General features: G+C 50.2%; 1 protein-coding gene and 1 long non-coding RNA gene across 5 annotated transcripts; one reads left to right on the forward strand and one right to left on the reverse strand.

The window, feature by feature from the left end:
- The first annotated feature begins 913 nt into the window (after positions 1-913).
- On the forward strand, positions 914-2,637 carry LOC110014159. Its single transcript, XR_002289282.2, has 3 exons — positions 914-1,962; positions 2,091-2,209; positions 2,300-2,637. It is a non-coding gene; the product is annotated as an uncharacterized LOC110014159 (long non-coding RNA).
- A 565-nt stretch (positions 2,638-3,202) lies between these two features.
- Positions 3,203-19,980, reverse strand: ypelc (yippee-like c). Of its 4 annotated transcripts, none has more exons than XM_023958065.1 (5): positions 19,553-19,980; positions 14,687-14,971; positions 12,529-12,572; positions 11,965-12,073; positions 3,203-6,436 (listed from the first exon to the last, which is right to left on the reverse strand). In XM_023958065.1, exons 2-5 carry the CDS (start codon positions 14,801-14,803, stop codon positions 6,347-6,349), a joined length of 360 nt encoding a protein of 119 aa, XP_023813833.1. In that variant the 5' UTR covers positions 14,804-14,971; positions 19,553-19,980; the 3' UTR covers positions 3,203-6,346. The 4 variants fall into 4 exon arrangements, with proteins under 4 accessions (XP_023813833.1, XP_023813834.1, XP_023813832.1 ...); XM_023958066.1 differs by lacking the exon at positions 19,553-19,980 and adding an exon at positions 17,352-19,063; XM_023958064.1 differs by lacking the exons at positions 14,687-14,971; positions 19,553-19,980 and adding an exon at positions 12,668-13,638.
- Positions 19,981-23,923: the final 3,943 nt, after the last annotated feature.

Raw genomic sequence — 23,923 nt, forward strand, 5'->3', positions numbered from 1 at the left:
AGAAAAGAAAACGACTCGTTTTCAGAACAGATTTCATCAACCTGAACCTTTTTATCTCTGAGAGTTTCCTGTGCAGCTCAGGGAGGAAGTGATGTCAGAGAAGAGACCACAGCTTTGTCTGCAAAGCTCAGAACCATTCTGACCTGTCCACTTGTGTAATAGCCCCCCACACCCCCATCCCACGCCCTACAGTGGGATCATCCTGGACTGGAGTGAATCCAGTCAAACCGCAGCATCAGCTGATCAAGGAGGACAGCGACTTTAGATGAGGTTTTAGGTTTTTGGCGGTTGGTGAAGCCCGCTGAGACGATGCTGTCATGAAGGAAAATGCATGGAGTCTCTCATCTGAAGGTGGTGCGTCAGCAGCATCTCCGCCTCAGTCCCCTCTCCTGATGTGGTCACTCACTGGCCCTGTCATTGGACCAAACCGCTGCCACTATGCCACACCTACCAATGGCAGCCAGTGGGAGCTGGGCAGTATCCATGGCAACAGTGGATGCTGAGTGGAGGCAGAGTCTGAATGGGGATGACATCATCCAGGCAGACGGGAACAAAACAAGGCCTGCTCATGAGTCTGCTGGAAGCATCTTTGATGTTCTGGATGTTTCCACAGACACTTAAGGCTCTGGATGTTGGGGGACAGATTCAGGCGTCAGAGAACAGACCCCCCCCCCAGTCATTGGCTGTCTGCTGCAGCTCAGACGCAGGAAATGTGGACAGGAGGCACGTCACCTCTTCCAGTCTGAGACTCCTTCAGGGTTCAGGAGAAGAAAACATGTTGGTCACTTTAAAATGGGGGGGGGGGGGGGTGTTCTCCTGGTGGGGGCTGATGGCGGTCTGTGCTGGTGTCATTGTTTAGTCAGCCCCCCCGTGGTGGTGGATCAGACGAGGTCTTACAGGTGTTCGTCTACAGGTGAGGCGGCCATGTTTACAGGCCGTCACTCTTTGGTTTGATGGTTTCACGTCTCCGGAAACAAACCAGATCCTGAGCGAATCAGGCGGCTGACGGGAGGCGGAGCCCCCACGTGGGCGGAGCCTGGTTTTTACACATGACATGACATTTTCTTTTGGGGAGGGTTAGGCCTCAGAACAGAACTTTTCCCGCCTCCAACAGGGATTACGTTTTGTCTAATCTGAGACGTGTATCAGGAAAAGAAAGATGCATTTTAAGCGCTAATGATGACATCAGGTCATGTGACCCAAAGCATGAGCTAGTTTTCTGTAAAGTTTGACAATAAAGTGATCTTTTCATTTCTGCCATCAGCTGATCTGGAAGGATCCTTCATGGATTTATGGAAAACATTTGAATATTTTCTAACCATTTCTTTCTTTTTGCTGCAGCATCCGAAGATCAATAACTCCTCTGTTTCTCCTCAGAACCTCAGGTGAGGATGATGAGGATGCTGTCCCGCTCTGCATCCCTGTTGGCACGGTGACTCACTGCCCCCCCGTCAGATGACATCACACAGCTGGAAATAGCATCAGCTTAATGGGAGCCTGCAGAGGCCTGCAGCCCAGGGTAGCTGGAGGGAGGGCCTAGGGCATGAAGGCCGATGCTGTGAGAGCAAATATCCCAGCTTTTACTTTAATCTAAAAAGAGGTTTTTAACATTTTGGTTCTCAGAGAACCTCCAGAGTTTTCCATCGGCTCGCCTGCAGAGAAAGCAGCCACTGGAGGCTCATTCTGACTCTCAGAGCTTAGGGGGAGGAGCCACCTGCTGCTATGGCACCGCCCCCTCCTTTGCATCATTTCAATGATGTCTGTTTTTCTGGTCAAAACAGATAGATTCTTCTAAAGCTGGAGTTCCGGCCCGGTCCAGCACCTCGTCAAAGCAGACCCTGGAACACGTCCGGCTGCTTCCAGCCGCCATGGCAACGAGTGTCCAGAGAAGAAGTGTCGTCAGGATGTTCTCCAGCAGATGATTCATCCGTCACTGGCTGCAGGAACCGTTCAGACTGGAACGTGAGTCACTTCAGATCTGCTGCTGACCTCACGGGGCTGACTGCCTCAAACCAACGTGACCCCCCCACAGCCCTAAAAGCAAACCACAAACGTTGAGTAAAATCTATTTCTTCTGCTGAAATGAGCAGGTGAGGTTCTGTCATGAAGGTTCTGGAGGTCCAGAACCCTTCAGTCTTTTCCACCGTCCCCCTGTTTAGATGATCAGTTTACCTGGAAGTCTGACCTGTCAGCTGCTGCAGTGGAACAGGTGAGGTCATGTGATCTGGATCCTCTGAACTCGCGACTAACGCCAACAACAACCAGAAGGTCCAAACTCAGTTCCCTTCTTCCCCTGCAGATGTCGTCGCTCCATGAAAATGTTAAGGACACGACGAGGCAGCCGCTGCTTCACAGCGCCCGTAAGGCAGCGTTTGGGCAGGAGCCCTGACGCAGAACTGCCAAGGTCTTCCTCACCATGGTCTCCATGACGGCGTTCCGGCCGACTTTCTACCAAACGTCATGCAGATGACGCTCTTTTCTGCTCTTCTGCCGAGTGGAAAGCAGCAGGTTTAGTGACTTAAGAAGGTTTCATTGTTTGGTTGAAGGAATGTTCATTTTCTAGCACAGTAGAGATAAACTGACCTGTTTGAAAAAGCTTAACCCTTGTTCTATCCTAGGCACTTTGACATTGGCAGTAGGGTCATCTAGACCCACTAGACAGTGCTCTGAACCTTTTTTCTTCAATGATTTGTGATCTTCACTGGTGTCCATGGATTACATGAAATCTTTCCACCTTTATTCACCTTTGTCATGGTAGGGAGAACACCTCAATGGAAGGGGGGGTCATCTAAGATAGCACAAGGGTTACAAAATCAGGATTATCAAGAAGAAGGTAAAAAGGTAAATCCGGTCCAGAACGGTTCTTCTGACCAACAGAATGTCTGAGGAACAGCTGTTTGGTTCTCTGTGGGAGTTTGGCTCCATGAAGCCACTTCCTGTTTGGAACGCCAGGGGGGCGGGGTCTAGTTCTCATATACGTCAGTGGTTTCAGTGGAGGTCTGCTGTGTCTTTCATCTCATCTCATATCCAGAACCGACTATAAACTTCCAAACTGGTAACCAGATTACCGGCTTGGCCAACCACCTGTTGTTGTCATGGCAACCCAGAGCTCAACAGATGTCTAAATGTTTTTATCTGCTTTTCTTGAAAGTGTGACATCACTATCAAAAAGATCTAGAAGAAAAGACGACCAACGACTGGATGCCACTGAAAATTTATTGTGATATCTGATAGTTTACATTAGAGTGAAAACAGACGAGTGACGCGGCTGTCCTAAGACTCAATGCAAAGCCGTGGAGTTCAAGAAAAGCAAATAGAATTCATCTGTAAACTCAGGAGAGAAAGAAAAACAGGCACCACATCCAGCCTTTATAAATACAACATGCGGTAGACCTTAAAGCAAAGTTTCACAGGCCTCAGAACGTTCCCGCCTCCGACAGACGCTCTGCTTTGAAACGGCTCAAGCGTCGCTCGCCGGCGTCACCGGAGACAGAACAGGAACCGTAAACGTTGTCAGCAGCGAGTTTCTACATCTGTCCTCCGGGCTGCCGGGATCAGTTCAGAAACCACATTCTCCGGGTTTTGGTCAGGCGCCCGCGCTCGCCGGAGCCTGGTTTTTTTCATTTGGTACGCAGTGACACGGTGGCGGCTGTGGCTTCAGCTCTGACGGATCGAACGGGAAAAACATGGAGGAACCGGCGCCGCCGTGGAGGTCGGTGTGGGCAAACCGGCGTGTAACAGCTTGAACGTCCAGATTTAGTGACCATCGGGAGTCTCATCAAAGCCCCTGCAGCCTGCTGAGGGGTGAAGGCCCCTGCAGCCTGGTGAGGGCCCCTGCAGCCTGGTGAGGGCCCCTGCAGCCTGGTGAGGGCCCCTGCAGCCAGATGAAGGCCCCTGCAGCCTGCTGAAGGCCCCTGCAGCCAGGTGAGGGCCCCTGCAGCCTGCTGAGGGCCCCTGCAGCCTGCTAAAGGCCCCTGCAGCCAAGTGAAGGCCCCTGCAGCCAGGTGAGGGCCCCTGCAGCCAGGTGAGGGCCCCTGCAGCCAAGTGAAGGCCCCTGCAGCCAGGTGAGGGCCCCTGCAGCCAGGTGAGGGCCCCTGCAGCCAGGTGAGGGCCCCTGCAGCCTGCTGAGGGCCCCTGCAGCCAGGTGAAGGCCCCTGCAGCCAGGTGAAGGCCCCTGCAGCCTGGTGAAGGCCCCTGCAGCCAGGTGAAGGCCCCTGCAGCCTGGTGAAGGCCCCTGCAGCCTGCTGAGGGCCCCTGCAGCCTGCTGAGGGCCCCTGCAGCCTGCTAAAGGCCCCTGCAGCCAGGTGAAGGCCCCTGCAGCCTGCTATAGGCCCCTGCAGCCAGCTGAGGGCCCCTGCAGCCAGGTGAGGGCCCCTGCAGCCTCCTGAGGGCCCCTGCAGCCAGGTGAAGGCCCCTGCAGCCAGGTGAAGGCCCCTGCAGCCTGCTAAGGGCCCCTGCAGCCAGGTGAAGGCCCCTGCAGCCTGGTGAGGGCCCCTGCAGCCAGGTGAGGGCCCCTGCAGCCTCCTGAGGGCCCCTGCAGCCAGGTGAAGGCCCCTGCAGCCAGGTGAAGGCCCCTGCATCCTGCTGAGGGCCCCTGCAGCCTGCTAAGGGCCCCTGCAGCCAGGTGAAGGCCCCTGCAGCCTGGTGAGGGCCCCTGCAGCCTGGTGAGGCTCCCTAGGCTGGTCTGACTCTTTTTGGGGGATGGGGGTATCAGAAGGCAAACTCTACAATCATGGTTGTTTGGGTGAAATCCGGCATGCATGTTTGGAGATACAATCAGACATGGACTGCCGGTGTGGTCAGATACAGTGGACCTTCACCGCGGCCGCGTCACCCCCACCCTGCGGGGGTGAAAGCCCCCCCTGCAACATGATGGGAGATACCAGCTCGCCCTGAAAGTCTACAAAGATCAGCAGGGCCCCGGGCACCGGCCCCGGGCACCGACCCCGGACCGCCCCCCCCCCCCGCACACACGCTCCGGAAGCTAACAAACCAAAAGGAGCGCGAAGGATTCAGAGCCGAAAACCGCCACGGAGGAACGCGGGAGGAAACATTCACTGTGAGCGCTCACACACACACGTGCACACACACGTGCACACGCACGGAGCTACAGTGAACAAAAGTGCTTCTACTTGGGAAACAAACGTAAGCCGTAGAAATCTGTATAAAACCTTAAATGTGTGACGGAGGCGGCGAGGCGCCTCTGCCGCCGCCGTACGCACGTCTTCAAGTAGCTAAGAAGGGTTTGCATTGTCTTTGTTTAACCAAAAAAGGTCGTGTGACGTGACTGACCTCGCCGGCAAAGTAATCAATCACTGCAGCCCCGCCCACCCTCACCTGCGGTCACAGTTCAATCCCTTTAAATACATTTGACCTCCAGTAGAAAATATAACCCTCAGGGGGCGGAGCTTTAAAGGGGGAGGGGAGACACAACTGTAGTTATGCGCTGCACAACAACCCACAAGAAACGGGGGTGGGGTGGGGGGCATTTGTGTTTTGAAGAGGCACTGGATCCATTTGGCTTAGAGGTTTCCAACAGACCGCCAAAAAAAACCCAACCTGCTCCCCCCACCCAAAAAACAGTGACCCCTCCTGCACAAGCCCCTCCCCTCAAACCCAGATGGACCGCAGGCCTCCTCAAAGTGCAAACAAAGCAGTCGTTCAAGTATGCACACACCCCAGATGCATGTACACGCATGTGCACGACGGCAAAGGTCCCCACGTCATGGATGTGATGATGTCATCATCATGTTCATGTGGACACGGATGTTCTCCTCTGGTGCTTCTGCAAAATGGGGCCAGCCACAATCGCAATCAGCAAAACACTACAAATACTTCTATATGTATATTTATATCCATAGATATCTATATATATATATATATATGTGTGTGTGTATTTATGTATATATGTCTGTATAAAGCCATCTCTTTCAAACGATGAGTATTGGTGCAGAAAGGAACCAAAGGAAGATAAAACCCCCAAAACTCATCGACCCCACCCCTAATAAATGAAAACATTTCTGCTACATTACAATAGACCCCCCCTCTCAACCCCCCCATCACTGGTTAGCAGAGAGAAGCTTAACCAGTAACATCTGAGACCACACCCCCAAACACCAGCAGAAAGCTCTAAACCCCCCCCCCCCCCCACACTCAGATGGTCGGGGGGGGTGTCAGAGTGCTCCTCAGCTGCTGGGCTCCCCTCTCAAACGCTCTGACCGTCTCCACCATGAGAACGTAGGGGTGTGCACGTGAAGGAGGGGGGTGTGCAGGTTCATGGCTGTCCTCATCATGAACCTGGAAAGTGTGGGTGGGGGTGTACAGTTCCACAAACTGGAAGTGGGCGTCACTCCCAGCCGTTGTCCTTGATCATGTGAGCCAGCTCGATGATGAACTTCCCCTCCTTGTACTTCTGACTGCTCTCAAAGGCGTGCTCCTGGGGGGGCAGAGACCCGGGTCAGCATCACCCCACACAACAGACACCCCCCTTACCTCAACCAACCCCCCCAGATCACGTGACCAGGACTCTTGTCATCAAATACAGCTTTAGATTCTCCTGAAGAGGATTCACAGATAGTATTCGTTTACGCTAACAACCTTACACTAACCTATTCACGCTAACGGCCTCGCGCTAACGAGTTAGCCTGAACGCTAACTCGCCGGGTTCACACTAACGCTCTCGCGCTAATGCGTTCAGGCTAATGCGTTCACACTAATGCGTTCAGGCTAATGCCCTCGCGCTAATGCGTTCAGGCTAATGTGTTTACACTAACGCGTTCACACTAACGCCCTCGCACTAATGCGTTCAGGCTAATGCGTTCACACTAATGTGTTCAGGTTAATGCCCTCGCGCTAACGCGTTCAGACTAACGCGTTCACACTAACGCCCTCGCACTAATGCGTTCAGGCTAATGCGTTCACACTAATGCATTTACATTAATGCCCTTGCGCTAACGCGTTCAGGCTAATGGGTTTACACTAATGCCCTCGCGCTAACGCGTTCAAGCTAACGCGTTCACACTAACGCCCTCGCGCTAATGCGTTCAGGCTAATGTGTTTACACTAACGCGTTCACACTAACGCCCTCGCGCTAACGCGTTCAGGCTAATGTGTTTGAACTAACACGTTCACACTAACGCCCTCGCGCTAACGCTTTCAGGCTAATGTGTTTACACTAACGCGTTCAGGCTAATGCGTTCACACTAATGCGTTTAGATTAATGCCCTCGCGCTAACGCGTTCAGGCTAACGCGTTCACACTAACGCCCCTCGCACTAACGCGTTCAGGCTAATGCGTTCACACTAATGCGTTTAGATTAATGCCCTCGCGCTAATGAGTTCAGGCTAATGGGTTTACACTAATGCCCTCGCGCTAACGCGTTCAGGCTAACGCGTTCACATTAACGCCCTCGCACTAATGCGTTCAGGCTAATGCGTTCACAATAATGCGTTTACATTAAAGCCCTTGCGCTAACGCGTTCAGGCTAATGGGTTTACACTAATGCCCTCGCGCTAACGCGTTCAGGCTAACGCATTCACACTAACGCCCTCGCACTAATGCGTTCAGGCTAATGCGTTCACACTAATGCGTTTACATTAATGCCCTTGCGCTAACGCGTTCAGGCTAATGGGTTTACACTAATGCCCTCGCGCTAACGCGTTCAAGCTAACGCGTTCACACTAACGCCCTCGCGCAAACGCGTTCAGGCTAATGTGTTTACACTAACGCGTTCACACTAACGCCCTCGCGCTAATGCGTTCAGGCTAATGCGTTCACACTAATGCGTTCAGGCTAATGCCCTCGCGCTAATGCGTTCAGGCTAATGCGTTCACAGTAATGCGTTCAGGCTAATGCCCTCGCGCTAACGCGTTCAGGCTAACGCGTTCACACTAACGCCCCTCGCACTAACGCGTTCAGGCTAATGCGTTCACACTAATGCGTTTAGATTAATGCCCTCGCGCTAATGCATTCAGGCTAATGGGTTTACACTAATGCCCTCGCGCTAACGCGTTCAGGCTAACGCCCTCGCACTAATGCGTTCAGGCTAATGCGTTCACACTAATGCGTTTACATTAATGCCCTTGCGCTAACGCGTTCAGGCTAATGGGTTTACACTAATGCTCTCGCGCTAACGCGTTCAGGGTAACGCGTTCACACTAACGCCCTCGCACTAATGCGTTCAGGCTAATGCGTTCACACTAATGCGTTTACATTAATGTCCTTGCGCTAACGCGTTCAGGCTAATGGGTTTACACTAATGCCCTCGCGCTAACGCGTTCAAGCTAACGCGTTCACACTAACGCCCTCGCGCTAATGCGTTCAGGCTAATGCGTTCACACTAACGCCCTCGCGCTAATGCGTTCAGGCTAATGCGTTCACACTAATGCGTTCAGGCTAATGCCCTCGCGCTAATGCGTTCAGGCTAATGCGTTCACACTAATGCGTTTACATTAATGCCCTTGCGCTAACGCGTTCAGGCTAATGGGTTTACACTAATGCTCTCGCGCTAACGCGTTCAGGCTAACGCGTTCACACTAACGCCCTCGCACTAATGCGTTCAGGCTAATGGGTTTACACTAATGCCCTCGCGCTAACGCGTTCAGGCTAACGCGTTCACAATAACGCCCTCGCACTAATGCGTTCAGGCTAATGCGTTCACACTAATGCGTTTACATTAATGCCCTTGCGCTAACGCGTTCAGGCTAATGGGTTTACACTAATGCCCTCGCGCTAACGCGTTCAGGCTAACGCGTTCACACTAACGCCCTCGCACTTATGCATTCAGGCTAATGCGTTCACACTAATGCGTTTACATTAATGCCCTTGCGCTAACGCGTTCAGGCTAATGGGTTTACACTAATGCCCTCGCGCTAACGCGTTCAAGCTAACGCGTTCACACTAATGCGTTCAGGCTAATGCGTTCAGGCTAATGTGTTTACACTAACGCGTTCACACTAACGCCCTCGCGCTAATGCGTTCAGGCTAATGCGTTCACACTAATGCGTTCAGGCTAATGCCCTCGCGCTAATGCGTTCAGGCTAATGCGTTCACACTAATGCATTTACATTAATGCCCTTGCGCTAACGCGTTCAGGCTAATGGGTTTACACTAATGCCCTCGCGCTAACGCGTTCAAGCTAACGCGTTCACACTAACGCCCTCGCGCTAATGCGTTCAGGCTAATGTGTTTACACTAACGCGTTCACACTAACGCCCTCGCGCTAACGCGTTCAGGCTAATGTGTTTACACTAACACGTTCACACTAACGCCCTCGCGCTAACGCTTTCAGGCTAATGTGTTTACACTAACGCGTTCAGGCTAATGCGTTCACAATAATGCGTTTACATTAATGCCCTTGCGCTAACGCGTTCAGGCTAATGGGTTTACACTAATGCCCTCGCGCTAACGCGTTCAGGCTAATGCGTTCACACTAATGCGTTTAGATTAATGCCCTCGCGCTAATGCATTCAGGCTAATGGGTTTACACTAATGCCCTCGCGCTAACGCGTTCAGGCTAACGCCCTCGCACTAATGCGTTCAGGCTAATGCGTTCACACTAATGCGTTTACATTAATGCCCTTGCGCTAACGCGTTCAGGCTAATGGGTTTACACTAATGCTCTCGCGCTAACGCGTTCAGGCTAACGCGTTCACACTAACGCCCTCGCACTAATGCGTTCAGGCTAATGCGTTCACACTAATGCGTTTACATTAATGTCCTTGCGCTAACGCGTTCAGGCTAATGGGTTTACACTAATGCCCTCGCGCTAACGCGTTCAAGCTAACGCGTTCACACTAACGCCCTCGCGCTAATGCGTTCAGGCTAATGCGTTCACACTAATGCGTTCAGGCTAATGCCCTCGCGCTAATGCGTTCAGGCTAATGTGTTTACACTAACGCGTTCACACTAACGCTCTCGCGCTAATGCGTTCAGGCTAATGCGTTCACACTAATGCGTTCAGGCTAATGCCCTCGCGCTAATGCGTTCAGGCTAATGTGTTTACACTAACGCGTTCACACTAACGCCCTCGCACTAATGCGTTCAGGCTAATGCGTTCACACTAATGTGTTCAGGTTAATGCCCTCGCGCTAACGCGTTCAGACTAACGCGTTCACACTAACGCCCTCGCACTAATGCGTTCAGGCTAATGCGTTCACACTAATGCATTTACATTAATGCCCTTGCGCTAACGCGTTCAGGCTAATGCGTTCACAATAATGCGTTTACATTAAAGCCCTTGCGCTAACGCGTTCAGGCTAATGGGTTTACACTAATGCCCTCGCGCTAACGCGTTCAGGCTAACGCATTCACACTAACGCCCTCGCGCTAATGCGTTCAGGCTAATGCGTTCACACTAATGCGTTTACATTAATGCCCTTGCGCTAACGCGTTCAGGCTAATGGGTTTACACTAATGCCCTCGCGCTAACGCGTTCAAGCTAACGCGTTCACACTAACGCCCTCGCGCTAACGCATTCAGGCTAATGTGTTTACACTAACGCGTTCACACTAACGCCCTCGCGCTAATGCGTTCAGGCTAATGCGTTCACACTAATGCGTTCAGGCTAATGCCCTCGCGCTAATGCGTTCAGGCTAATGCGTTCACAGTAATGCGTTCAGGCTAATGCCCTCGCGCTAAAGCGTTCAGGCTAACGCGTTCACACTAACGCCCCTCGCACTAACGCGTTCAGGCTAATGCGTTCACACTAATGCGTTTAGATTAATGCCCTCGCGCTTATGCATTCAGGCTAATGGGTTTACACTAATGCCCTCGCGCTAACGCGTTCAGGCTAACGCCCTCGCACTAATGCGTTCAGGCTAATGCGTTCACACTAATGCGTTTACATTAATGCCCTTGCGCTAACGCGTTCAGGCTAATGGGTTTACACTAATGCTCTCGCGCTAACGCGTTCAGGCTAACGCGTTCACACTAACGCCCTCGCACTAATGCGTTCAGGCTAATGCGTTCACACTAATGCGTTTACATTAATGTCCTTGCGCTAACGCGTTCAGGCTAATGGGTTTACACTAATGCCCTCGCGCTAACGCGTTCAAGCTAACGCGTTCACACTAACGCCCTCGCGCTAATGCGTTCAGGCTAATGCGTTCACACTAATGCGTTCAGGCTAATGCCCTCGCGCTAATGCGTTCAGGCTAATGTGTTTACACTAACGCGTTCACACTAACGCCCTCGCGCTAATGCGTTCAGGCTAATGCGTTCAGGCTAATGCCCTCGCGCTAATGCGTTCAGGCTAATGTGTTTACACTAACGCGTTCACACTAACGCCCTCGCACTAATGCGTTCAGGCTAATGCGTTCACACTAATGTGTTCAGGCTAATGCCCTCGCGCTAACGCGTTCAGGCTAATGCGTTTACACTAATGCGTTCACACTAACGCCCTCGCGCTAACGCGTTCAGGCTAATGTGTTTACACTAACGCGTTCACACTAACGCCCTCGCGCTAATACGTACACAGTGTTTCTTTCTACAATCAAAGATGTTACGTAAGCAATGCCTGACAACTCGTCCAGTAATTTCTTAACGTCGCTTGCGCCTCGTCGGGCGTCATCGTTTGCGTAGAATGATGATATAAAGAACTGTTGAGTCATGCCGAACTGTTGCTTTAGTCAAACAAATCGGATGTTTTTCAGGAGAATTTTTTTATGAACTACAAACTCAGGAAAAAGAATCAGAAACTGTCCTTCAAGTTATAGATTGACCAATCAGATGCCTCCAGAAGTATTTCCCCAAACGTCTACACTGTACTCTAAATATATTGGTATTATGGATGAATATATTGGTCAAGGTCCTTCTTTTAACTTTTTTCAACCGACTGCACTACCAAACCATCCAAAACATGAACATAATGGCCAAAAGTGCGTTGGGATCCTGCGGTGAACAGTTCTACGCGTGAGCAGACACCGTGATCCGTGTGGAAGGACCGTGTTCTGCAGGGAAACTCACGTATTTCCAGCCCAGCGTGGTTTTACAGTTTTCACAGTAGATGTCAGCCACGGCGTGCAGACCTGTGAGGAGAACCCGCTCCTCCGCCGGACCGCAGCCCACATTCACCCTGCAGGAAGACCAGATGGTTCAGGTCAGCATGGGGTCTCAACAGACTCTCCTCCATGCAGTTCTGGTTCTCTGGGACTCTGGATGATGATCTTCAGGAAATATTTCTCAGAGGTCGGATCCGGACTCTGTCCCCGAATGTTCGGACGCCTGTCTCCACATTTTCAGGTTTCAACATTTTATGGATTTCTGCTCATCAGTTCTCCAGATTTTCACTTTGTTCTTGGACTTTTTTAGGTTTAGCTTTTGATCATTTAAAGAAGTTATTTCTTAAAATATTCACTTTATTTTCTGAAATCTTTATTTATTGTTGAAATTCTGAAATGATTTCCAAATGTATTTTTGTCAAATCTGTTTAACAGTTTTCAACATTCTGATTCTTCATGTTTTAGGATTTGTCCTCTAAAGATTGACTTTTCACACAGTTCTGGATCTGCCCGCCGCCCCCAGACTTACACAGAGTTGAACAGGTAAGCTCGACCTTGGCTGCCTTGGAACGACTGCAAGAGAGAGAGAGAGAGCATGAAGCTGCAGCCATGTGAGCAGACGCTGCACCACAGCAGACAGAATTCAATCCCACGTGTCCGGTTCCTACACCGACTGTTGCCCTGAAGACCCAAACCCGCCTTCTGAACTGGACCTCAGACCCTCGTCTCGCCAGACCAGGTCTCATCCTCAGGAGACTTAAAGAGCAGACGTCCAACCCCCAGGTGCTGGGGGGTTCGGTTGTTCTGTGATGAGGAACCGAACCCCCAGAACCCGGTCTCAGCAAAGTCAGAAGCTCAAAAACGTCCATTTTGGACCAAATCAAAGAGTCGGTCTGAAGTTGGAGTTTCGGTCTGTTTTCTGGCGCGGCGGTTGGACGGCGTTCTGGTCATCAGGTGATGGAACGGATGACTTTGAGTTGTCTACAAAGATCGGGTTAAAGGTCAGAAGCTGAAGCTTCCAGCAGCTTTTCACCCCCCCATGATCCACGCGGCGCTCCGTGACGGCGACTTTTCCTCCGTCCGCCATCGGGGGGCTGGCTGGATGCTGAGGCCGCTCGCCTTCCTTCTGTCTTCGGGTTAATCCTCTGCTTCGGGCCGCTCCATCTGCACGCAGCCCCGCCTCCTGGCTCGCCGTGGACACTCAGCACCGCGGGTGGGGGGGCTGACCTGCAGTGAGTGTGGTTGGAAGCTCGGTCGTCCCAGAAGGAGCGGTGAGAAAGTCCGACACTGCGAGCGGCCTTGGCAGCAGTCAGTGGAAAGACGGCGGTGTCATCTTCTTCTAAGTAACATAATCAGCTTAGGAGGTTGATGCTGAGAACCGCCGCTCGCCGCTCGCCGCCCACCGCCGGCGAGCCAGATAGGAAGCAACAGGAAGAAGCTTTTTTAGGGCTCGCTGCGGCATAAAGGTCGCCGCAAAAACCCAAAACATCTGAAGACGCTGCGTTCATGGTTCTGCAGCAAACGCAGACCAGGAGGTCCACAAATGTCACCGCAGTGAAGCCTTCAGGAGAACCAGAACCAGAACTCCACTGAGGCCCGGATGGATGCAAGAACCCTTCCAGAGACGTCGGTCTAGACTTCCTCTGCAGTTGGGGGGGGGGGGGGGGGGGGGTGAAGACTGCAGCCAGTTCAGTTCCAGAGATCACCACTAGAGGGCTGGTTGCACCTCCAGTCTCCATTCAGTCCAACCAGAACTGTTCAACTTTTGGAAAAAATATACAAAAAAACTTTTAATCTTATCAAAAATATCCGTCTCTGTTCCACAAAAATGCATTTTAGACGGTTAACCTGAGACTGATTCTAGAAAAAAGATCCCAGATTTCTGTGTTTCCATGGAAACACACCTCCCTCTGCACAAACAGGTCTGCTGTCTTCCTGTCCGTGTTCTGGAACATCATGTCTGTCAGATCCACATTTCTGCCGCGTGGGAAACTCAGACCTTCTGACGAGCAGCTTGAGGCTCCGTGGAGCTACAGGTTTCCCAGCATTCCTGCTGCAGTGACAGCGAACGCATCACAAGTCCCATTAGACAAAGACCTGACCTTTGACATGACCTTTGACATGACCTTTGAGGAAGAATCTCCTCGCTGAGGTGGAGAAGCTGCTGGACCACAAACAAAGGCTGGAAGAAGCTGAGCTTCAGCACATTTGATCGTCATGGAGGAAAAGACTTCAGACCTCAAACACCAAGCTGTGCACCAAGTCCTGACTCTGTAATGACTCCTGACTCGTTGACGAGTCCTGACTCTGTAATGACTGGGGACACAGAAAACTGGAGCTGCTTCCAGCAGGAATCTGATCGTAAAGGACCTTCCTGTTTCCCGTTTGAGGACTTGGGCTCATCCGGGTCGTGTTGGGGGCTCACAGAACCGGCTTGTTCTGGTGTCACTGTAGGGTTCGGACCCTGAGCGCACGGTGGCGGCGGCGGCCGTCACACTGACCTACATTGGCTTGTTTTGCTCCATCACGCTTGTCTTTGGAGCCCGGGCTCAGCTGATGGGGGTATTTTTAGACCTTTTTCACCTCCCAAACGGGGCAGCAGAGCTTTAACCCCCACCCCCACCCTACATGCAAATCCAGACTTCTTGGAAAGCTGGAAGAACCGGCGGAGCGGAGCGGCGGCGTACCTTTGAGATGAGCTCGTCGTGGTTGGCCAGGTGCGCCCGGCAGTGGATGCAGCTGTAGGTGCGGTGGCAGGACGGCAGGTACGCCTGGAAGGTCTTGGACTTGGTCATCTTTACCATGTCAGTGGGGCGGGGCTCCTCGCAGGCGTCAGGGCTGGCACTGGAAGAGTTGCAGCTCTGCTGGACTTGCTGACAGAAGAAACACTGGAAGATGCAGGCAAAAGCCGTCGTTGTTGTGGAGTGGGTGTGTGGGACGCTCCACACAGACGCCACAGGAGAAAATCAAGCCTGCAAGAGAGGGGGGGCACAGAGGTGAGAGGCGTGCGTCCTATTTATAGACCCCATGGGCATGACTGCACTTCCCGTCTGAGCGCAGTCATGACAATCGTCTCTCAGGTAAGCGTTTGCGGCCCATCCGCGGCGCCGCCTAAACCCAAACCCACTTGGTACCGGACAGTCTGACCCTAACAGACACATGTCATCCATGCGGGGGCCTGCAGGTCAACATGTGTCCGGGGCGGGAAAACCGCGGCGGTTCAATCAAACCAGCGCCACGTCTTCATGTCCAGGTCAGATAAACGCGTGGATCCAGAACACTGGTCTGTTTAACAACACTGTAACCACGGCAACGGCCCATGTCCGTTTTCTGACCGTCCAAGACTGTGATTCTCGTGATTGTAGGAGAGCTGTTACTGGGTTTAGGAGACTCATGACCTCTGACCTCTGAACAGTCAAAGGAGCTTCATGTTGGGGGGGGGGGGGGGGGGGGGGGGGGCATGACTTTTTACTGTAACGCTGTATCTTAAGGCATCAAATGCTTTTCAAGATTTAATTTGTTCCATGTTCAATACCTCCTCTGGTTCAACTGACGGCATATGGGACCTGGACTGGGTGGCCCCGCCCCCTGGCGTTCTAAACAGGAAGTGGCTCCAAGAAGCCAAAATCCCACAGACTTCTACCTTTCTGGATCTGATACTTTGATCCAACTTAATAATCCTCTTTTTTCAAGTTAATCAATGTATGAACTGACCAATCAGATGCCTCAATAATGGTGGGTGGAGCCTGCTGGCCCCCACGTCCAAAATGTTTGAAGGATTTGGTGTAGCCCACTTTCAAGTGGTAGGGGTGTGGCCTTCAGACAAGCTCACTCCTGATTGGTGGGAGTGGTTGCCATGGAAACGAGGACTTCATTTGTTTGGAGCTGGAAGCATCAGAACGGAGACTTCGGCCCGCTGACCGTCGTCTGTACGTAACGACTACAAACGTTTTCCAACGACCTTTTCTTCGTCTTCACCGGATTCACGACGACTTGAATAAAGAAATACTCAGAAAAGGATTTTAATCTTAACAGTCTTTATTAATGTCCATCTGGAGGAAATGCTAGAGGAAGGTGTCAGAAACAGCAGAAAGACGTTTCAGCGGCAGTAACTGAACTTCCTGTTCAGCTTCCTCATCGGAGCCTTCAGGCCCGTCTGACGCCTCGGCGTCTGTCTGTTCATCTGGGTTCTGCTTTCTGAAGGTTCTGGTTCTGTTCTGAAACAAGACATCCTCATGTGTGTTGAGCCATGACCCTACTGTGTTCTATAGTATAATGACATACATTATACTGTAGTATAGTGTAGTTATTCTATACTATACAGTATAGTTGTGCTATAGTACATCATAATATATAGTAATGCTGTACTCTAGTATACTATAGTATATAGTAATCTGTACTCCAGTATGGAAGTAACGGACATGCCTGTGTCCTGAACCAGCCTCTGTGTTCATCACAAAGGCTGCAGCACAGTTAGAACAACTGCAGCCGCTCTGGAAGCTTCCAGGTCGACTCCAATCTGAAACAGGAAGAGCCGGCCAGACAGCAGCCACAGCACAAACAAAGGAGCTTCCTGTCTGAGCAGGAGCTCTGGGGAGGCGGCAGGACCTCAGGGAGCCGGCAGGAGCTCCGAGGAGCCAATAGGCGCTCCAAAGACCCGGCAGGAGCTCTGTGGAGGCGGTAAGAGATACTTCCTAGTCGGCACTGGTGCTGCAGCCCTAATCCCTGAATGAAAAGGAATAAATCCCGCCTCCCCATCAGAACAGTTTAGTCTGCACGTGCACGAGAGAGGTAAACACTCTGCAGGCGCACGAGCTTCACCAGTGATCACCGTGTTGGTTGAAACTGTCTACAGAAGAGAAACCTGAACTCTTCCTCATGGGGTTCCTGTCATGCGCAGTAGCTCCCTCCCTCCACAACTTTTTTTTTTCTTGATTAAACATTTTGTTTTTTCTAGCGGAAACGCGGCGGCCTCTTTGATCTTTACACTCGTTTCTGGCTCGCTCGGTTCGGTTCTGGGATCAGAACCGCTGATCCTGCAGGTGAAGCGGCGCAGACAAAGAGGCTGCACGGCGCAGAGTCCAAACAAAGACCCGCTCCCTCGTGACCAAAACACGAGCGACGATTCCACGGAGCCGCGTCCGCACGAGCTTATCGTCTCGTGACACGCGCCCGCAATCCCCCTGATCCACTTTTCCCTCCTCCTCCTCGGTCTCCGCACAGCAACAGCGCACATCAGCTGTTCGCGTTGTTTGATGCTTTTTCCGAAGCCCGGAGCGGACCGTGAAGTCACCACGCCAGCAGAACCCCGTCCGGTTCCGATCAGCTTTGGGTTGCAGCTGCTGTACTCACCAGCAGGCTCGGAGAACCGCGGCTCGGCGGGACGCGCGTGCTGACGGACGGACAGCGGGACGTTTGTTGTTGTTGTTGTTGTGATGCGGTCAGGGAAATGAATGGTTGTCGTCGTCGCACGCGCTGCTCCGCGCGTGATCCCACCGCGTCAGAACTTCCTGCGGGTCCTGCGGGAGCTGGCAGGCATCATTTTTACCAGTGCGGCTTTTGTTGTCTTTGTGTGCGTGACGGACTGGTCTGCTTACTTTGGAGAGAGGACGTCAGCGTGTGGGAGGAGCGCGCGCTCTGATTGACACGGAGATTGACCAATGGGCGCCGAGGGTGCATTCACGGTCTTCTAGAGCAGCGTTCAAGACGGTTTCGTTTGTTTATCCGGTTTTTGTAAAAACCAAAAAGTTCTTTCTTTTTTTTTTAGTTTTTAATTTCTGATAATTAAGTCTGACGTTTATAAACATTAATGAAAGAAAAGGACAAACATTTTTTCCACAAACCAAACCAAACGCCATCTTTGATTTCATTCTTGATGTTCCGTTTGTGGTTCTTCATAAATAAAATGATCACAATGCAAACCAAACAACAAATGTCAAAACAAACGATTAAAAACAAATAATACGTTTTTACAAGAATCCTTACATTTTTCTGCACCAAGTAACAAAAATGTGTTGTGGTTTGGAGTTTCCCATGTAGCCTGAACGCACCACCTTATGGTGAGGGGGTGGGGGGCGCTCAGGATGTTCATGAACAAGATCAGTTTTTTGTTCTTTAAGATCAAAATGTTCTGATTGTTTTGAGGAGAAAATTCTTTGTGTTTCTGCAACGTTTTCCCACCGAGGATCCGTTTCTGAGTTTGTTGTTTCGGTTTTTAGTCTCAGTTTTTCTCGTCGTTCAGCATCAAAGCTTCATTATTCGGTTCCGGTTTTGTGTTTGTCTTCAGACTTTCTTAGCTGTTTCATAATCCAGCGTTTAATTTGGATTTTTAACATGATTTAGGTTTCCTTTTTGCCAGGTCAGCGTGTGATTCTCATTTTTATTTTTTATGCAGAGGTTATTTTCCATGTGCTTGTCCCAAGCCGGGAAGAGTTGGAGCCTAAGTGTGGGTTGGGTCAGAAAAGCCAAAGTCTCTGCAGGCAAATGGGGTGATGCTCTGTGACGCCCCCTGAAGGCAGCGGCTGGAAGAGAACAAAGCTTTTCTGCCTAAACTGGAGAGATCGACATCATCTGCATATTATTTCACATCTTTTTACATTTCTAACTGTCTTTTTCTACAACGTTCATGTCGTTTTTCCTTAAAACTAGCGTCTGTTTCTGGTAACCAACATCACAAATGAACGTTTTTCAGTCACTGATGGAAGTTCAAAGTTTTTTAAACAACATTTTTAGTTTATTTATGTCCATAGCCGTTTGAAGTTTGAGCACAGATCTTCAGTCAGATCATTGCAGCAAATCTGAGGTCCAGAGAACCGGACAGATTCTTTTCACCCTTTTCACTCCTGATCGGTCCAAAATCAAACACGCTGCTTAGAAACCGCAGCTGATGCGGGACAAGGGTCTTTGTGACACCCCCACTCCCCCCCATCCAACCACCGCCCGCTCAGTTATTCTGTCGGCCGCGCGCTTCGGCTCGGTTCCTATTTTTGTTCACGCGTTGCGTCACTTTTTACTCGTCTGATGAAGCTGGGAAAACAGCGCGCGCGCTCAGTGCTGTCCGGCTCGGTCAGGATGCTGGCGCGTGAGCCATTGCTTCGCAGGTCCCTCCATACGCGCGCGCTCCGTGCGCGTGAATGTTATGAAATGCGCTGTGTCGTAGCCTGCTCACGTGGCAGTTTACCCCCCCCCCCCCCCCCCCCCCCAGTGATGTGGAGCACTGCGGCTCCACCGCGTTCGGGTTCCTGAACGCATCTCCACTCCTGAACTCAGGTCCGCTCCTGAACGCATCTCCGCGCTGAGGCGGATGTTCTGACCTTTATGATTTATGCAGCAGGTTATGAAATATTTAGGCCGAATCCAGCCGAACCGGGAATTCTGCTGTGGAATTTCTGAGGCTGAGAGCAGGAAGGTTCAAGTTTCATGTCACACATGAAGCACAGACCGAACATCACATAACCGGACACTGATTCCAACAGAAAACCCGGTTTTCTCTGACAAACACGGAGTTTTAGAAACCTGCGCGCGTCCGCCAGCGGGTCACCGGATTCACTCACCCCACAAAAACTCCGCTCCTTCCCCGCCTCGGGAACCGCAACAGCCCGGTGAGGACGCGTCTATGTCCCGCGGGAGGCCGCCTCTCATCGGACAGGTCTCCTTCACGGTCCCATGAATGCAGCCCGCGGCGGGTGGAAAGGCGCCCCGAACTCCCGCGTCTGTCCCGGTTCTTCCCGGTGAAGCGAACCCGCGGTCGGCCGACAGGAGACCCGTCCGAGAGGGGTCTCAGCGGGGGTGCATGCTGGTCGCCTCCAGCTTCCAGCCCCTCAGCAGCTGCACAGGCCGATCGGTTCCGTCTGCGGCCCGGTCTGGACCCGAATCCGGAGTGTCCGGGATGCGGTGAAGAATCCACGCACGCCCGCGCCGCCTGCAGCCCGCGTTTGGTGGGTCAGTCGCCGCTGTTGGAGGGGACGAACGTGGAGGAAACGTGCAGGAAAGAGGCTTTATTTTCACAAACACTGCTGCCTTCACGGGCTGTGGGACATCCGGAAACCAAAACATGAAAACATCGTCTTCATTTTGCGACGGTCGAAAGTCAAAAACATTTTCTAACATTTGTCAGATTATTCGGACAAAATACTTCTGCTGGTATTAAGTTAAGTATTTTTCTGATTTTCATCTTTATTAATCTTTGTTCATATCAGAAATTAAAGACTCAGAGTTTTTTTTAACGAACTTTATTAAATGTGACAATTCAATACGCAACAATGCAAAACAGCACTCAGTGGTTAAATAACACCAGCATCCGGCATCTATGTGGAATCAGAAGGTCACGTGGTTTGGAAGCTATTGACAAATATCAGAACATTAACTTGAAACCATTTTTCTTATACAAACATTGCAAAATAAATAAGACATTAACATCAAAGGATGTTTTACTGTAATTTCTTTCTTACTGCAAAGCATTTATTCTTGGGTTTGATGTAAAATCACGTTCATTTGTTGACGGTCCCTAAAAGACCCCGCTGGGAAACTTTTCCCCGATCGCTTCCGTCCGCCATGATTCATTCTAAAATACAAAACTTTATCTTTGTTTACAAAAGGAACCAATGTTTGTAAACAACCAGTAACGTGTAATCTGATAAACCCCATGTGTCCGTGAAGGCAGCAGCAGCATAGCTACAAAGCCTGCTCCAGAAATACCATCCAATCAGAGACAAGAACAATATCCAGGCCAACAATCCAAACCGAGAGGAGGCGGGGCCACTGAGACCTTAGCCAATGAGGAAGAGGCTGCGCGCCCATGAGGCCGATTGTTGTCTAAAGACACACGCGCGGCCGCAACATGAGCACGTGGTCGAAAGAGAAGGTAAACAACGGGCTCCCCCCTCCCCAATCTGACAGATTTAATTGATGTTTCCCGGGTAAAATCATGACGTAATAACAGTCAGATTAAGGAAAAGAAAGAACAGTTCAGGATTTAGAAAATATGTTTCATCGGGTTCCGGTTCACTGCAGGGTTTGGTTGGTTTGGGAACAGCGCCCCCTAACGGACAGGTTCAAACTCACAATGCGACTCAGTTCGGTTCTTTTTCTGATCGGCTTTGGAAGGACCCGACATGACGTGGAGCCTCGGAGGAGGAAAGGCTTTTTCTCCTGTTTGGAACAAACGTTGACAGCTTCTCCAGCCATGAACTCAAAGACAAACATGGTTCAGCCTCTCAGTCGGTTCATTTCACTCTTTACTGCAAAACGTTATTATCCTGAAAGTCCACAAAGGGAAACAAACTGTTAACAGTTATGTTTCCTGAGGCTTTCTCCATCTTTTTTTCAGCATTCTTCACTTTACCCCGTGTGCTATCCTATGATATAACTCATTGGTTCTCCCTACCATGACAAAGGTGGATAAAGGTGGAAAGATTTCATGTAATCCATGGACACCAGTGAAGATCACAAATCATTGAAGAAGAAAGGTTCAGAGCACTGTCTAGTGGGTCTAGATGACCCCACTCCCAATGTTAAAGTGCCTAGGATAGAACAAGGGTTACGATACGTCTCAGAATTAAATCTGATCAAAGATTTAATCTCGTGGGATCAACTTTCATGACTGTTACAGGATCAAAAGAACCAGATCCTGTAAAGCTTCCCGTTTACATCATAAAGATCGTCAACATGAACTTTTCTCTCGGTCTACATTTTCTCCTATCGTCATTATTTCAGAGGACGGTTTGGGGAGATTATTCCCTCAAAATGTAGATTTTGATTTGAATAAAGTTGCGTTCTACGCATTAACATCTGTTGCACTTTATATCCCGTCAATGTTCCTTTCTCTTCTTCCTCTCACGTTTTTTCTTCCTGCTGCCTCCTTTAGGGGGCGCCACAGTCAATCCTCCATCTGTCTGCATCCTCCTCATCCATCAACCTCCTCTTCGGTGGTAGCTCCACCTTCAGCATCCGTTCATCATCATCATCACTGCTCCTCCTCTCAAACGTGCACTGATCTCCAGAACATCCACCATGATGTGATCTTCGGATGGATTCAATGATCCATCCTGGTTCCTCAGGCTGAAACCTCCAGCCTGCTTCACACGTCTCTCCACCTCTAAGAACTTAAAGTCCTCCACCTGCATGAGAGGAAAGGGGGGGGGGGGGGGGGGTTCCAGGGAGCAGAGGTTCTCCTCTCATTCCCACAGAGATGCTCCGCCTTCCGTCAGCTGACCTTCATTCTCCTCCTTTCCAGATCCAGTGATGAAAGTCTTCCGGGAATTCCCGGAAATCCGGGTTTTTGAGCAAACCGAACGTACTTTCCGGGAAATAAAGACCTGATCTCTACGGACAAATCGCTTTCCGGATTAGAAAATGGTCTGAAATCAGCTAATTTTAGCTTTATTTTCTATATTTCTCCGCAGATCGCTTCCTCTATGGTCGTGGCCATCTCTCGTCTTCCCGGCCTAATTGACCAATGACGGGACGTTTTAGTTGCTTTCGGATGCGTCGACGGGTCTGATTGGCTCTGTCTGCACCACGTGGTCAGCGTGACTTGCTTCCCTAGAGACCAAAACTGGCGGACCCACGCTAAACTTTCACAAACACATCTGAAGAGTTTGCGATCAAATTTGTGTTAAAATAATGGCAGGCATCGTCATTATTGAGCGTGGTCACGACCTCAGTTGTGAGAAGACGATAAAAAACAAATTGAAGTGGTCTTGGCTGGAAAAAAAAAAAGATTTTTAAGGTAGTGTAGGTCAAATACTTTTTTGTGTAAAATAATCTCAAAACCACATTTTGAAATAATTTCAATTTTAGTTTTGAGTTTCAGTTTTTATTTTGAATACATTTCTCTATCTAATTTATTTGTATTTCCTAATTACCATGATTTAGTTCAGTATAGTTAACATTAATTATAAGTATTTGATGGTTTGGACCCGCACTCCCTTAAAAAATAATGTTTACAATGTTTAGTTCAGTTTGTATGTTTGTTTTGATATTTCCCAGATTATTTAGTATTGGTGTTAAAGAATTGATGTATTATGTTATAGAATTATAGTTTAAAGCAGATCCCATATTTTGATGTAATTATAGTTTGAGAAAACAGTGCAAGTGGATGTTGTACATCAGTCATTTCTAAAGCAGAAATAATGTATAAATAACTGAGGTATTTTCATAGAATATCATAGTTACTGGTGTTCTTTTTGCCATTTGGGGCTTTGATGTTACTATATTTTAGCAATTGTATGTTTTGCAGCTTTAAGGAAAAGCGTAGATTGTAGGATTGTGTTACTTTGAGCAATTTTCCAAATTCTTTTTTAGGACCAGCAAGTCCTTAATGGAGAGTCAAACTAGGGGTTTGAATGACAAATCATGATGCTCCAATTAGTCTTAGTTTCTTGATAAAGAAGTGAATAACTAGCTGCCAGAATGCACCAGAATGCATCTAAGACCACGTATTTTTCCAAAATTTCGCTCTGTGCCCGCCATATCGCTCAAAGAAAAGTTCAGGGATTTTTTCCTTGCCTGACTTTCATCACTGCAGATCAAACCTCTCTAGATGCTCCTCCACCGCCTCTAACTACAGATCAGTGTCGTCTGCAAACATGATGTAACCGGCTGGGTGGCTCGGTTGGTAAGGTGAGCGGCTAACCACGCAAGAATCCAGGGTTCGATTCCCGGAGGGGAATGAACAATGGTACTGAGTCAATTACCATATATCAATGGCGAGCAATGAACATCACCCAGTGAAGGTCCTTAGGCAAGACCCTTAGCGCTACCGCCTCCCGAGCGCAATTAGGCTGCAGCTCACCGCTCCTCCAGGGGATGGGTCAAATGCGGAGACGAATTTCCCCATTGTGGGATCAATAAAGTACCAATTATTAATTATTATTATGATCCACGGAGATCCCTGTCTGACGGTCTGTCCATCACCATGGAAA

Source organism: Oryzias latipes, chromosome 9, assembly GCF_002234675.1.
Source record: "Oryzias latipes chromosome 9, ASM223467v1".
Classification (NCBI taxonomy): Eukaryota; Metazoa; Chordata; class Actinopteri; order Beloniformes; family Adrianichthyidae; genus Oryzias; species Oryzias latipes.